At 52.0% G+C, this 12,028-nt stretch overlaps 1 protein-coding gene across 5 annotated transcripts; it reads right to left on the bottom strand.

The window, feature by feature from the left end:
- Nucleotides 1-1,396: 1,396 nt before the first annotated feature.
- Nucleotides 1,397-12,017, bottom strand: POLR2C (RNA polymerase II subunit C). Of its 5 annotated transcripts, none has more exons than XM_090061852.1 (9): nucleotides 11,427-12,017; nucleotides 10,737-10,786; nucleotides 10,350-10,418; nucleotides 7,456-7,508; nucleotides 6,073-6,201; nucleotides 5,125-5,176; nucleotides 4,418-4,586; nucleotides 3,141-3,215; nucleotides 1,397-2,038 (listed from the first exon to the last, which is right to left on the bottom strand). In XM_090061852.1, exons 1-9 carry the CDS (start codon nucleotides 11,954-11,956, stop codon nucleotides 1,894-1,896), a joined length of 1,272 nt encoding a protein of 423 aa, XP_089917978.1. In that variant the 5' UTR covers nucleotides 11,957-12,017; the 3' UTR covers nucleotides 1,397-1,893. The 5 variants fall into 5 exon arrangements, with proteins under 5 accessions (XP_089917978.1, XP_089917980.1, XP_089917981.1 ...); XM_090061854.1 differs by having other exon boundaries at nucleotides 11,365-11,588; XM_090061855.1 differs by having other exon boundaries at nucleotides 10,971-11,489.
- Between the last annotated feature and the right edge of the window lie 11 nt (nucleotides 12,018-12,028).

Below are 12,028 nucleotides of genomic sequence, written 5' to 3'. Positions count from 1 at the left end.
ATTTAATTTTGGTCCTAACTGCTGCTTTTGGATAATCTCAAAACAAGCTTAGTTATTCTATCTCAGGGGTGGGCAATTAGTTCAGATGGAGGGCTGCTTACAGAGTTTTGGCAATCCATTGAAGGCTGCATGACAGGCAGCCGGGGCAGATCAATATCGATTTTCTAAGTTTTTTAGGGGACCTGTGGGCCGGATAGAATGACCTTGTGGGCCGCATCTGGCCCACAAGCTGTATTTTGCCCACCCATTTTATCTGCTTTCTTGCTTTATTGCCATTTCTTCTCCTAGGAACAGCATGAACTATTGCTTGTCAAAAATCCATTTATATTTCACTGAACAATAGACCAGACTGGATTCCAAGCAGGGCAAGGGACACATTTCTAGTATGGCTGAGGCAGCAGAGATTTGCAAGAGTAGTATAGGCTGGGAACCAAACTACAAAAGCTGTGCTAAGAGCTTCTGTGGTTAGTCCTCTGGTGTTTCTTTCTACACCCTTCTGAGGGAGCTTTGGTCTCACCTTCCATAGGGACAGAAGCTAGGATAAAGTGGGCCTTAATAACAAGCCACTAAGGAAACTCCCAGAAGCCTTGATGATTTGCTGAGTGCCCAGCAGTCCCCAAAACCCAAGGGAAGCATAGATGCCCTTCTTGCTTCAACAGTGTGAATCATGAAGACAGGCAGTGTTGGCAATGAGACCCAGCTCTGCAAATGCATTACCAGCAATCAGCCAGTCTCTGTTTTGTTACCTAGGTAATAGGTACATGTTCTTGTAGGCCCAACAGAGCATACAAGAACTGCAGCATTGGAAATGCCCCCTTCATAAGAGAAGTAGCTCACTCTGAAAGCACTTCAAAGAAAGAAAATGTTAAAGCTTGTCTTAAAGTATTGCGGGGGGTGGGGGTAGGGAGTTTCCAGAAACATTCAGCACCGCAACTAGCAGCAGTCTGAGACGTGCTTAAGATCCAGCCCAAAGCCCAGGCTGCCTAGAACAGCAGGAGCTGCATATGTATTTGAAGCTGACTGAACCAGTGGTTTATTGACAGACTGCCATCCACCACACTCCCTGATGTAAAGCTTGCGCGTACAGCCTGCTCCAGAGGAGTCTTCAAATAAAGCTAAGCCACCTCAGCACATATAGTCTCCCTTGGAGCACTGCCTTCTGCAGCAGCTCAGCTCTGTTCAAACATATGCAGCGCGCTGCATTTTCGTTTAAATGACAAGGCTACTGGAGGAGGAGGAGGAGGAGGAGGAGGGTTTGGTCTTAGAAGATAATGTCAAGAGCAGCAGAGAGCAGCACTCCCTCCAAAGCAGACCTTACTAAGTTAATATCTGCTAGAGAGAAGTAAATGATGTGACATTTCCCGCAGTCGCAGACAAGCTTTCAGGGAAGGCTAAACATAAGAAAAAGGCTTTATTCAGTACAGTCACAAACACAAACGAGAGAGGGCTATGTCTCTGACAGCCACAGAGCAGAGTACATGCTTCCAATGCCTGACATATGATCAGTGTCCAGCAAAGAACTAGGGTCATTTATGCATAAGCCGCCTCCTCCTCTCTGGGACAGTGAAAAAAGCAATGGGTACAGTTCTCGTCAGGGAGATCTGCATGCATAGCACTGTGCCCTGCTGGAAAGCCTCGCTCCCAGCCAGAGTGGCCTTCAGGCTCTAAAAATTACAGCAGATTCATCTGGGAGGTGGATAAAGGTGTCCATAAACATTACACAATGACAGCTCAGTGCTGGAAAGGGCTGAAGGGATTAAGATGAAAGGCTCAGCCAAGAAGCAACAGGGCTTCTAGCAGCCCCATTCCAAGGAAGGCCACAGGCAGTCCAGATCAGAGACTACAGCTTGAATACTTTGCACAATGGGAGGAGCTCCTGGAAAGGGACTGGGTTCAGTTTATGGTCAAGACGTCGCTCTGGATCTCATGACTCAGCTGAGTTTGGAGGTCACTCAATTTCTTCTTCAGTCCAGAGAGTGCAGAGAGAACAATGGTCTCTGGCCGCAGGGACCCACAGGACTCGACATTGTAATAAAACCTGAGATCAGCAAAGGGATTAACAGTTATCTGACATCACACGGGAAAGCAAAGAGACGTTTCCCTGCAATGCATTTCCATCCTATTGTATTTCACTGTAGAGAGATCTCCTTGTCTGCTCCTGAGCACTAACCCTGCCTACTCACCATCTGGTTATCTGTCCTCTGCAATGAGAGTCCTATCTATGTTGGTGGTTACAATGTGGCTTGCAATTTCACAGTACTGCATATCACTTTAGAGATCTTTGTCCAGCAGTTTCTTTAGCTGATCACAGCTACCAGGCAACCCATCACAGTAAGATGGTGACTCTGGCTACTGCTATTTATTATTTGTCCTGAAGTAATTTCAGTGCTGGAAATGGAGATACCATTAAAGCAAATGCTTCATTGGACTGGAAAGCCCACATGATTTTGAACTCCCTTAAATCAACCCTTTCTCCTGCATCATGACATGATTCACTATTCTCAGTAGAGTCTCCCCCTCCTGGCCTCAAGTATCCTCACTGTCAGTGTGAGATCCCCTTTGGAGACCTCTTTCTATTGCTCTTAAGAATGTCTTTGTGCAACTAATACATGACCTACAGTACTTCTCTGCACTTGCTTGACCCCGTTGCTTCTCATCCTGTCCTGAAAGACGAGTAAAAAAAAAAAATGATCCTCTGGCTTGTGTTACATTAGACATTTGTTAATCGCTTCTTCCTACCTCCGTGCCATTTCCACCACCTCTAGCAAACCCTTGATGACACTGTAACCTCCATGTTCATCCCAAAACACCACTTCCTAAAACCCCTCCACCAAAGAACTCTAGTTCCATACGCAGTCTGGAAGACTCACTCTTATCTGAGTTGAGAACATGACCAAGGCCTACACTGCCACACCTATGGTTCCCACTCCTCAGTAACAGAGATTAGTCTCCTGTAACAGAGATTAGTCCGTCCCCCCCCCCGTAGGCTGCAACTAAATCCCTCAGGAGCCTGCCAAATTGTTCTGAGAAGTCAACGGGCCAACATCACTTCAGACAGAATGCCCAGGCACTTTCAGGTAAGGTTTGGAAATGGTCTGCACCTTGCAGTGCTATGGCTTGGCTGGCATCCCGTGTCTTACCTCTCTGGTTTTCCATTAGGATCATAGGGAGCCTGGGCTTCATCTTCATCAATTTCAGAGTATTCACTCTTTGGCCTGAAATTGAACAGAACAGGTAAGTTAAGGACAGGAGGCCTCCCTTCACCTGGCCATTCCCAGCCTGAGCTGCAGTGTTTGGTCTTGTGAGCTTGGACCTAAGGCACAGATATCAGACAGCTGAATGAATGGGAAAAGAATGGAGTTAGTGAATTTAGCTGTCTTAGAGGTAGAGAACTCCATCTAAGGGAAATCCATAACAAGGGTGAAAGCAGGACACAATGCCTCCAACAGATACAAGCCAACATGAGGGTATGTCACTTCTATCCTGGATCATGGTCAAAGATACATGCCAGAGCTTCTCCACCTGAGGGACAGGTACCAGAACGGGGGGTGCCAACATACCTGGTGCAGGAGAGGATGAAAAACATAGGAAACATTATTGAAAGAATCTAGCTTCCCCCACCTCCTCCCAGCCCCCACCACCTGCCATGCCTGCAGATCAAGTGACAATTGGCTCATTAGAAGGTACCCTTCTGTTCTTTCTAATGTAGCTTCCTATGGAGGCACCTCAGACATGCAGGGCTTCAGGAAGCAGTGTGGTGTCTCAAGGTCCTAATTCCTGCAACTGCACTCAGCTCAGCCTTGGGTGGCAACAGATGCTTCATGCCCTGAGCAACAGATTTCCTTGGGCACACTGTGTGAGGGAGTCAGAAAGGGGATGAGGAATGGGGAAAAACCATAGCCAAGAAGGTGCTGAAATGGAGAAGGCGGTAAAGGTAGAAGGGATATAAAATGCACAGACAAACAAAATGACAACAGAGACTAGATGAAGAGCTTTACATGTGAGAGGTTGGCACATTCCTTGCAAACCCCTATTTTGAGTAACTTGGGGGATTAGAACATATTGATTGGAAATGATGTGAAAGGAAATTTGTTTATAGCAGACATATGTATATTAGCCTGTAAGTACTTAGAAAGGGAGATAAAAAGACATCAAACAAGTCTAGGCATTGTTCCATGCCAAATATCTCAAACTAAAGATAGCATTAACTGCACCAGCCCCTCTGTTTGGAGGAACAATGCAGGCACTGCAAGACCCCTACCTTTTCTTTCTCCTGAATTATGATTTTGAACTGTAAGCTATGGTATTACATTAATGTAGGGCTCTTGTACACTTAATATAGAGCGTTTCCTCTGACAATCACACATGGTACTCAAATATCAGTCAGTCCTAATGCTACACTTAAATCAGAACATACCATTCCTCTGGTTTGGGGTACACTGTGTGCCTCAATGCATTGTCTGGGTCATACTCAAAGGCCACTCCTGCTGTGGGGTTCCATTTGGCGTGCTCCTTGCCGAAGCCCTTCTTGGCATAGGCTCGCAATCTCAGCTCCTGGCCTTTCCGTAACTTGACGATAAGGATATCTGAGAAAGGCATCACAAAGTCAATGTTTTTGGGAGAACAGCTGCAAAGCAGAAATAAGGACACAGTAGCATGGTTGCATTTCAGTCAGGAATGACTGGAGAGTTGTTAGCACACTAGGGATCTTATTGGAAGCCAGAAATCATTTAGTCTTAGAAGGGCTTATATATGCCTCCAAATAGTCTTGCAACACCCACCAAAATGAGCAGGATGTTGCAAGCTTGGACACAGACATGGTTCACCCCCTTGGCCTCAAGAGAAACTTTGGCATCTCTGCTGTATCACCCACTCATAAGTGAGACCTTTGGCTCAGAATGAACCCTCCTGACACCCATTAAGTCCAAATTAGCAGTAAATTCATGGTTTTTATCTGCTGACTGAAGCAAAAAATTTAACCATGAATACTGGTGTTTCTTAATAAACCATGGAAGTCAGACCCACACCTGCAACTGCCCAGGTAAAAGAACTAGTGGCCTGGTTCAAACAGCTCAAAAGAAAAATCAATTTCTTTCTGCAGCTCTTCTCTGAAAAATCACTTACCATCCTGCTCCACATAGTCATTGGGATCATTGTCTCTGCTTCGCGATGTCACCTATACAGATAAAAAAAGAGAGGAGGTTGGGTGGGGGCCAGTCATTACAAATAGAATAAGTCTCTAATGAGTTATTCATTGCAAGGACTACAAATTCAGTGAGCCCCCTGAACTCTGGTGAATAATTAGGGTAATCACAGCAAGGCTGGTGATTTAGTAAGGAATGGCCAGTCAGATTAGTATTTCTTCCAGTGGGCTATCCTGTATAGGATGAACAAGGGTACAGTCTGTTGGCTAAATGTAGCCTGTAGAGTTTTGTAGTGTGACACAGAGCTCCTCTAACACAGATTGAGCCTGCAGGCTACAGGGACTGTAGCCTTGGCATAATTAACGCTGCGCTGCTGCTCAGATAAAAAGCAGCGTCCACAGGCCAGAACTATGTTTTAAACAGAAACAGAGCTGTGGTCTGGCTCTATTTTGTATCCTCTGGGGCTACACATAAGTTACTGATGCAGCCTGTTATGGAGTCTTCTTAACTTGTAATATTATGAGGACTCACTCCACTATATCTCTTCAAATCCACTTCATTTGGATTCTCTCAGGCCTAGCAAGAACCACATGGTACTGACATGACAGCTGAGCTACTGCTTTATCTAGCATTGCTGAGAATGCAGTGATCATGAGCAGCTGAATTCCCCACTGAAGGTGAGATGCTTAAGAAAGCCCCAATGGAAACTGTAGATGATGTAAAGTTGAGGCAATTGAGGAAGAAAATGGCAGTGGATGATCTAAGGGTGCATGCTCCTGATATGGAAGGGAAGATGACTAGGAAACACTAACATACTGCAAGGATGAGTAGCATATAAGTGAGACATTGTCAGTAGGAGTCTGGCTGTTTCTGTTTGTAGAAAGGATAGACAAACTTGACAGACTAGCAATGAGAGCATTGTACTAACTGGTATAACCCTGGGGTTGTTGGAGATAAGATCACGGGATGTCACATGCCGAGTCTGGTCTTCATTACAGCGGACATCAAGGGTAAATTCCACAGAACACTCTGGACAAAACTCATCACATGTGCAATCCTAGGGAGACCCGGAAAAGAGTCATGATCAGCAGCGATCCAGGTTTTCCATTTCCCACAGAAAAACGGAAAAAACACAAGGATTTCCTCTTTTACTGAGAAAAGTGCAGATTTTTCATTTTAAACAGAAACAAGGATTTTGCTCTTTTGCAAAGAGCTTTCTACAGGCTGGTAGAGTTCCAGCCTGCAAAGGGCTAGGGGGAACAGGAGGAGGGAGGTCAGGCAGCAGGCACCATGTACATGCACACGGCCGCCAGGCAGTCTGGAGAGCAGCTACCGCAGGTTAAGTGGTGGGGTGGGAATTGAGGCCCCCATAGGGAGCGTTGGGCAGGGCTGGGACTGCTGCTGCCCAGCTGGGTGATGCTTGGGTCTGCAATGTGCAGCTCCCGGGCCCCAGCGAGAAGTGGGACTGGGCTGCAGGTAGCTCATTTGTGGAGCAGGACTGGCTCTCCACCATTGTGCATGCTCCGAGGGGATTGGGGTGGGGGGTCATGTGCCCCCCAGATCTGTGTGCAGGGCAGGGGCAGGGTGCCTGCTGCAGGCTTGGGCTTCCCGCTCTGCTGACCTCTCCTGGGGCCTCTACAGCCTGGTGGGCAGGACCTGGCATGGCAGGGCAGAACAGGAACAGAGTGGGGAAGCTCACTGTCGCTGCTACAAGCCCTGTGCTGCCCTGGCAACGTGCCCCCTGCCCTCCCTGGAGCAGCACCGTGGGGTTGCGCCCACACTGGCAGCAGGGGCAAGGGGCAGCAGGACCCAACAGGCTATAGCTGGAGGGGTACCAGCAGGGCCGAGGAGCTATGAATGGTGAGTGAGGGCCCAGGGGATTTTGGGTGGGGAATGAGGGACACCAACAGGGGTAGGAGGGTTGTGGGTTGGTAGTGAGGGGCTTGGACCTGCATCCTACTGAGCTAAGGGGTCAGGGGGAGCTCTGATTTTCCATGATAAAAAGCCCAAAATCAAATACCAAAATTTATAGGTACTTGGAACTTATTTTACTGTAGTGACTGAGGCACTGGTAGGCTTCCAAATTGATTTAAAATTGTAAATATATGAATAAAACATTGTGTTCAACTGAGATATAAATACAGTGGTGTTTCATTTTAGTCACGGATTTTGAGGTTTTTATCAGAGAATTAACTATTTTTTATTACGGAAAACCGCACCAAAACTCTACCAACACAAATCTGTATTGCCATCAGGCACTGTGTCCCACCTCCTTCCTGTCAATGAGAGCTTGGAATATCCTTAAACTCACCCTGGAGTATTGCATCTTATCCACAATGTCATCACTGGTGAGAGGGATCAGACCTGGTGAGACAGAGAAGATCATTAGGGAAAGCCCAAAAGACACCATGAAATAAGTCAGTGTGCCATGGCACAAAAGTGTGCCATCAGAAATGAACAGGTGTGCCTCAGAATTTTGCCATGGCAATGAGCTACAACAGGTGAGGATGGGGAATGCCTTAACAGGTATGTGGCAGAAAATTTTTATTAATGTAAGTGTACCTTGGGCTGGAAAAGGTTGGGAAACGTTCAAATAAGTACTACCAAAGGACCCCTGACACTCCAAGTGGGAACAGCAGAGATGAAAGGCTCTTTGAGTCTCATCACCAGGGATCCTGGTTTTCTCTGATTAAAACTTGCAAATTCTCTGATTAAAAACCCAAAATCCGTGATAAAAATTAAAGCCCCCCCCCCCCCCACAGCCCCTCCCTGTGCTGCTGGTGCCTCGCACTCCCCCCATCTCAACAGCCCTCCTGATGCCCCTCGCAACAGCCCCCCAGACATCCAGACACACTTATACCTGCTGGGGTGGGTGTCAGTGTCTATGTGGGGGGAAGGGGCAGGGCACGGCGGGAGAAAGGGAAGGTGCTGGGGGAATAGATCACGAAGCGGGGGAGTGTGCCCCCTGTGCCCACTCTCAGGAGCAGGGTCAGGGAGCGAGGGCAGGGGTGCCACTCTGTGGGCCACACACACGCCAGCCGGCCTGACAGCAGGTTTGCACACGGAGACTGCCACCACAACTCTGCCACTGCACTCTGTGCTACCATCCCACGGTCACCTGAATGGCTTTGTGAGCAAGTGGCACAGGGTGCAGCAACAGCAGTGTGGTGGCAACCACCGTGTGTAGGCCACATATGTGCCGCCCAGCCGGGGGTGAAATGGAGGGGGCTTGCATTCAGCGGCATGCCCTGCAACCAGCTGCACAACTCCACGGTGGCGTCTGCCTGTGGGGGGGGGTGCTTTTCGGGCAAGCACTGCCACTGCAGAGCCATGCCCTTCACCCCTAGATCCTAGAGATAAGTGGGGCTTGGGGGCTGTGGGGAAGGGCTGGGGAAGACGGCTGGGGGCTGAGGGAGTGGGGGGTGTTGCTGGCTCCAGGCGGCACATCGCAGCTGGGAGCAGGGCCAGGGGGCAAGGGCAGGGATGCTCCTCTGCGGGGGGGCTTTGCAGACAAGTGACGTGGGGCACAGTGTGGTGGTGGCTACTATGTCCAAGCCACACACATGCTGCCCAGCCGGCTACCCAGGGGAGGGGGAGAGGGAGGCTGGCATGCGGCCGGAGCACAGCTCCGTGGCCAGCTCTGCAGCCGTGGAGGGGCTTGGGCTTGCATGCCGTGCTGCTGCTTACCCGGAGGCCCATTATGGTGGTGACAGCCACTGCCTCCAAAACCTCCTGCTGCCGCCACAGAACTCTGCATGGAGCTGTACAGCTGCCCACTGGGTGGCACCAGCAGCGTGGTAGTGGCCGGACAGCACGCAGCCATCCTCACCACCACCCCACACTGTGTCACTGCTGCTGGCCGCACTGCTCCAAACATGGCTCTGCGGTGGCAGAAGGTTTTGGAGGCAGAGGCAGTCACTGCTGGCATGGGCAGCCGCTGCTGCTTGCCTGTGGGACTGCCCGTGCCAGCAGTGACGACCGCTGCATACAAAACGTCCTGCTGCTGCAGAGCTGTGCTCGGAGCCATGCGACCAGCGGCAGCGGCACGGTGGTGGCTGGGCGGCACGTAGTCATTCCCAGCCCCACCACCCCATGCTGTGCCGCTGGCTGCACAGCTCCAAAAATGGCTCCACCGCAGCAGGAGCTTTTGTACAGAGGCCATCACCGTTGGCACAGGCAGCCCCACAGGTAAGTGGTAGCAGCCGCCCGTGCCAGCGGTGACAGCCTCTGCCTCCAAAACCTGCTGCTGCCGTGGAGCTGTGCAGCGGTGGTGGCAGTGGCGCAGCATAGGGTGGTGGTGGGAATGGCTGTGTGCCCCCGGGCTACCACCATGCTGCTGCTGCCACCCAGTGGCCAGCTGCACAGCTCCGGGCATGGCTCTGTGGCGGCAGCAGCAGGTTTTGTAGGCAGCAGCTGTCACCACCATCATGGCCCTCCAGGTAAATGACAGTGGCCGCCACGTGCAAGCCCAAGCCCAAGCCCCTTCCCCCTCCCTCTCCCCTGTGCCCCCAACCCTCACCGCAGCTGCAGATCCGGCCACGGAGCTGGTGCTTTGGCCACATGCAGCCTCCATCTCCCCCTCCCCCAGACACATGGCAGGCACCACCACACTGTGCCCCGCATTGCTTGCCCACAAAGCCCTCCGCAGAGGGGCACCCCTGCCCTAACACCCTGGCCCTGCTCCCAGCTGCGATGGGCCACCTGGGGCTGGCAGCACCCCCTACTCCCTCAGTCCCCAAACCATCTTCCACAGCCCTGCCCCCAGCCCCACTTACCTCCATGCTCCAGGGGCAAAGGGCAAGTCAGAGCCTGAGCCTGGCCTTGGCTGCCTCAGAGGCTCAGGCCCCGCCCTCCCCCCTCTCCCTCTTTTTGTAATTGGCTTTTGCAGGCTGGAGCTGTGCCAGCCTGCAAGAGCTCTTTGCGAAAACAGAGAATCCACGGATTTCTCTGCTAAAAAGAGACCTCCGTGTTTTCTCCGATAAAAACAGGGAATCCATGGTTTTCTTAGTTTTTCCGTGGGAAACCGAAAACCCAGATCCCTGCTCATCACACAGGTCATATCACAGATCAGAAAAAGAAATGAGTGCGAGTTAATTTGCTTGCATCCCCTCAGCCAGTGCATGACTGCTCCTTACAGGACTCTCTAGAATCATTCCTGTGGGCCAGGAAGATTGACGAATTCCCTTTAGGTTATAAGGCACTCACCCAGCCGGTGCGCAATGAACTCATCATGGAGCACAGAGGAGTTGGCATCTATCTGGACCCAGTCAATGGCTGTAAACCAGGAGAAAAAGGAAACAAGCAAAGAACTGTAGTGAAATAACCCACTGAGATCATGGTACAGTTACTCCTGTAATGATGGCTTCAGAGGCCCAAATAAAGCTCCATGTGCTTAATCTAACAGCACTAACTAAACAGCAGTAGCTGGGGCACACTTGTGATGTATTCAGATGCCTGTTCTCAGATGAAATAGGGAGGGGAGTTTAAAGCAGGGAGAATGGACAACCAGGAGCCATAGCAGTGACTGGCAAGAGTCTGAGCCTAAAGGACCGTCTTCATGACCGCACAACAGAACACTTAGAGGGGAAATACCGATTATGGGGACTTCGGCTATGAACACCCTTCGGATGGAATTCGCCACCCTGAAATGAAGAAGAAAACCGGCATTTAGACAATGAGTGCTGGCATCTGCCTGTGGGAGATGGGCAGGCAAAATTACACCAAGTGCTGCGAACATGAGCTGCATCTGCAGGCAAGGTCAGCACCAAGGTAGAGTCACAACCCCACTGCAACAGTGCCTACCAAGGGAGCCGGGCACAGGCTTACCCCAAATACATGCAGCTGGAGCGCGGCCTGCAAATACGGTTCTCTGTTTGCTTGCTGCTCCATGGCCGTGTGGGTCTGCACAGCTCTGCCGGGGCCCCAGCAATGCCATTCCCAAGACCCTCCCCCCCTTAATGCCGCTGCCCTGTAAGCATCCAATGCCTGGGTCAGAGCTTCACCTGGAAACGCCCGGGGCTGCTTAGGGGGAAAAGCTCAAAGCTGGGCTCTGGGGCTGCTTGGGAAGCTGTGTGGTGCGACCACAAGTGATCCCGATCCCCAGGGCCCCTGCCCTGCTGGCTCCTGCTCTCATCCCACCGCCTGCCCTGCTGCTCCCAGCCCAAGCTCCTGCCCCGCTTTTCGCTCCCTGCCCCGCAGCCCCGCCGCGGCCGGGGCTCACGCGAGGTCCGTGTTCTCGATGATGAACTTGACGTTCTCGTCCGTGAGCTCGGTGATGCGCACCGTGGGCTGGTTGGCGTACGGCATCCTGCGCCTGGCTCTGACCCGGGCCTCCCGCCGCCGCGCAGGCCGCTCCGCCGGCCTCGGCCGCCCCCCCGCGGCCGCTCGCCGCGCTGCAGCCCGGGAGGACCGCGCCGCCCGGGGCCGAGATGTGCCCGCTGCGGGGAGCAGGGACCCACACAGCCAGGGCTGGGCTGCGGGCCCGGGACACGGGGCCTCGCTCCTCGCACCCGGTGTCTGAGGAACAAGCGGCTCCGGCCAGAGCGCAGCCGGGCCCTGCGGACACCACAGCCGCGGGAGGCCCGCACCACACGCCCCGCGATCCGGTGCGGTATCTTTAGGCCCAGCGGAAACGAGCGCCGCAGTGGCAGCACCGCCCCCCGGCAGCCAGCAGGGCTCCCCGCCTGCGCTGCTAGGCCATCTCGACCAGGACTGGGAGTGCGAGCGCAGCGCCCACGGTACAGAGGAGCACGCGAGAGACTCGGGCACAGGTTTACCCGCTCAGTCGCTCTTGAGCCACCTCTTTTTTTCATAGTGCGCTAGGGTCACTTGCTGAGCTGCTGATTCCCATCCACCCTTCCTGGCGCAGGGGCTGCAATCACAGC

Source organism: Crocodylus siamensis, chromosome 9 (genome assembly GCF_052110815.1).
Source record: "Crocodylus siamensis isolate JL-2025a chromosome 9, ASM5211081v1, whole genome shotgun sequence".
NCBI lineage: Eukaryota > Metazoa > Chordata > Crocodylia > Crocodylidae > Crocodylus > Crocodylus siamensis.
Note: the sequence above shows the minus strand (reverse complement) of the source record. Positions and strands in the feature narration are given on the sequence as shown.

What these genes read in the sequence shown, in the direction of transcription:
- POLR2C (XM_090061851.1), bottom strand. Translation starts at nt 11,956, where the DNA reads ATGAAAAAAAGAGGTGGCTCAAGAGCGACTGAGCGGGTAAACCTGTGC. An exon ending in GTTCATTGCGCACCGGCTGG is followed by an intron (nt 7,509 to 10,349) that starts GTGAGTGCCTTA and finishes CTGTCTCACCAG; the next exon opens with GTCTGATCCCTCTCACCAGT. An exon ending in ATAAGATGCAATACTCCAGG is followed by an intron (nt 6,202 to 7,455) that starts GTGAGTTTAAGG and finishes GGGTCTCCCTAG; the next exon opens with GATTGCACATGTGATGAGTT.